A 2,848-nucleotide genomic window follows, 5' to 3' on the forward strand; every position below is an offset into this window, starting at 1 on the left:
GCCACCTCGCCCGGCTAGTTTTTTGTATTTTTAGTAGAGACGGGGTTTCACCGTGTTAGCCAGAATGGTCTCGATCTCCTGACCTTGTGATCTGCCCGTCTCGGCCTCCCAAAGTGCTGGGATTACAGGCTTGAGCCACCGCACCCGGCCTTAAAGTTGTTTCTTAAAGCCAGTCTAGTCAGTTGATTACTATGAAAAGCTTATTTTTTTATTACTGTAAAAGTGATACTGTATAAAATTTAGAAAACCACTATAAACACAAAAGATAAAAATCACTCAAAATGCCGCCAGACAGAGAGAACCTTTTAAACATTTGGTTTATATTTTCAGTCTTTCCACTCTATGTATTACAGACAAACATGTTTTGTCAATTGCTTTTTTCACTTGATACATTGCAAACATTTGTTCATGTTATTAAATATTCTATGGCAGCATTTTTAATGGCATTATAGAATTTCATTGACTGGGTATGACTTACTTGATTAACGATCAGTTGTTGGGCTGGGCACAGTGGCTTATGCCTGTAATCCCAGCACTTTGGGTGGCCGAGGTGGGTGGATCACCTAAGGTCATGAGTTCGCGGCTGGAGATTGAGGCAGGAGAATCACTTGAACCCAGGAGGAGGAGGTTGCAGTGAGCCGAGATTGTGTCACTGCACTCCAGGCTAGGCAACAGAGCAAAGACTCCGTCTCAAAAAAAAAAAAAGTCATTGTACATGACTTATTTAGTATTTCAAAACATTGTTAAATAAATATTTTTTGCACTGATCATGATTTTAAAATTATTTTTATGGATTTTCTTTCTCTTTTGACATTTTGATGCATTTTTGCATTTTTTCTTATATTTTCTTTAGCATGTTTAAATGTTATTTTAAAGTCCTTTTGTGCTTACTCTGATCATCTTTGAGTCTTTTTCTGTTGCCTGCTTTTATGTTGCTTGAATCATATTTTTCTGCTGCTTATATCTGGCAATTTTTAAATTGTATTTTAGACATTGTATGTTTTTAAAACTCCATAGTATGGAAGTTGATGTTATTTGTTCCCTAGTGGATTTTCCTTTTTCTGTGTTAGGCAATTTAGAGGAGAGGAAGATTACTCAGTCCATTAGGAATAGAGGTGGCCCAGGACTCAGTCTCAGCTTTTGTAATATTCATTTCATTTCTGGTTTCAGAAGTCTTTCATGGCAGGATCCCTGCTTTAGGGGAAGTATCTCTTAAACACTGTGAGACTGTAGGACGTCTTGGTCTTCCTCTCCAGCTCAGCCTCCACACCACCCCAGCACTCCACAAACAGCCAGTGGGGAAAACTGGCTGGGCATTTGGGCCTTTCTAGATTCTGATGTATCGTGCCAGCCCATGTGGCCAGCTGGCACATAATTCTGGAATGTTATAGTCTCAGTGCTGTCCCACAGAGCTTTCTGTGATAATGGCGCTGTTGATATATGCTGTCCAAATGGGAGCCACTGGCCAAGTGGGGCTACTGAGCACTTGAAATGTGGCTAATGTACCTGAGGAACTGAATTTTAAATTTCAATCTAATTTTTGATTTAAGTTGCTACCATATTGGCCAACGCAATCTAGATTCTGCCATTAATCTTGTCAGTGATCTTGAGCGAGGTGCCCTTTCTGAATCTGAATGTACACATTTGTCAAATGAGGTGATTGAATTAAGTGATCCTACAATGTAGGAAATTATTGTTCAGAACAGGTTTTCTGTTTTGGGGGCCTTTAGAACAAAGTTATGTTTTGTTATCAGAAATGTATTTTTAAAAACTATTATGAATAAATTATATGTTCTGTTATTTGCAGAATTTTTCAGACTTTCTCTTCCGTTGGTATCTGGAGAAAGGAAAGCGAGGCAAATTATTATCTCAGCCCGTTTCTCAGCATGGACAGTTGGCGAATTTTTTGCAAGCTCATGAACATCTCAGCTGGTTACATGAAATTAATAGCCAAGAATTAGAAAAGGTAAGAAGGATTTTTATATGGAGCAGATGTGTGCAATTTAGGTAGTTTTAATTAGTTTTGTTTTTAGTAATTAAAATACTGTTTACTGTCATACACCTGAGAAGGGGTTACTATCCAAAATATATAAGGGAGCTGGGCATGGTGGCTTATACCTGTAATCCTAGTACTTTGGGAGGCTGAGGCAGGTGGATCTCTTGAGTGCAGGAGTTCAAGACCGGCCTAGGAAACATAAATACAAAACGTTAGCCAGGTGTGGTGATGCACGCCTGTAGTGTCAGCTACTTGGGAGGCTGAGGCAGGAGGATCACTTGAGCTCTGGAGGTCGAGGCTGCAGTGAGCTGAGATTGCACCATTGCACTCCAGCCTGGGCAACAGAGTGAGGCCTTGTCTCGAATGAATGAATGAATGGCAAAAGAACTGAATAGACATTTCTCAAAAGAAGACATGCAGATGACCAGCAGATGTGTGAAAAAAATGTTCTGCATCACTCATCATTAGGGAAATGCAAATTTATACCACAATGAGACATCACCTTACGTTTGTTCAAACGGCTGTTATCAAAAAGGTGAAGGTAACAAGTGCTGGAGAAGACACAGAGAAAAGGGAACTCTGATGCACTCTTGGTGGGAATGTAAGTTAGTACAACCATTATGGAAAACTGTATGGGGGTTCCTGAAAAAGTTAAACTTAGAAATACCATATGATCTGGCAATCCCACTTGTGAGTATATATCCAGAGGAGTTGAAGTCAGTATGTTGAAGAGATACCTGCACTCCCATGTTCATTGCAGCATTTTCTTTTTTTTTTTTTTTTGAGACGGAGTCTCGCTCTGTCGCCCAGGCTGGAGTGCAGTGGCTAGATCTCAGCTCACTGCAAGCTCCG

General features: G+C 40.1%; 1 protein-coding gene across 1 annotated transcript in view; it reads left to right on the forward strand.

The window, feature by feature from the left end:
- NUP133 (nucleoporin 133kDa) overlaps positions 1 to 2,848 on the forward strand; it is an 82,037-nt gene that overhangs the window by 59,364 nt on the left and 19,825 nt on the right. The window contains exon 19 of the mRNA XM_011933330.1: positions 1,808 to 1,966. Coding sequence (XP_011788720.1) covers positions 1,808 to 1,966 — 159 coding nt within the window. The remainder of the gene's footprint in view (positions 1 to 1,807; positions 1,967 to 2,848) is intronic.

This window comes from Colobus angolensis, unplaced genomic scaffold (genome assembly GCF_000951035.1).
Source record: "Colobus angolensis palliatus isolate OR3802 unplaced genomic scaffold, Cang.pa_1.0 Scaffold126, whole genome shotgun sequence".
NCBI lineage: Eukaryota > Metazoa > Chordata > Mammalia > Primates > Cercopithecidae > Colobus > Colobus angolensis.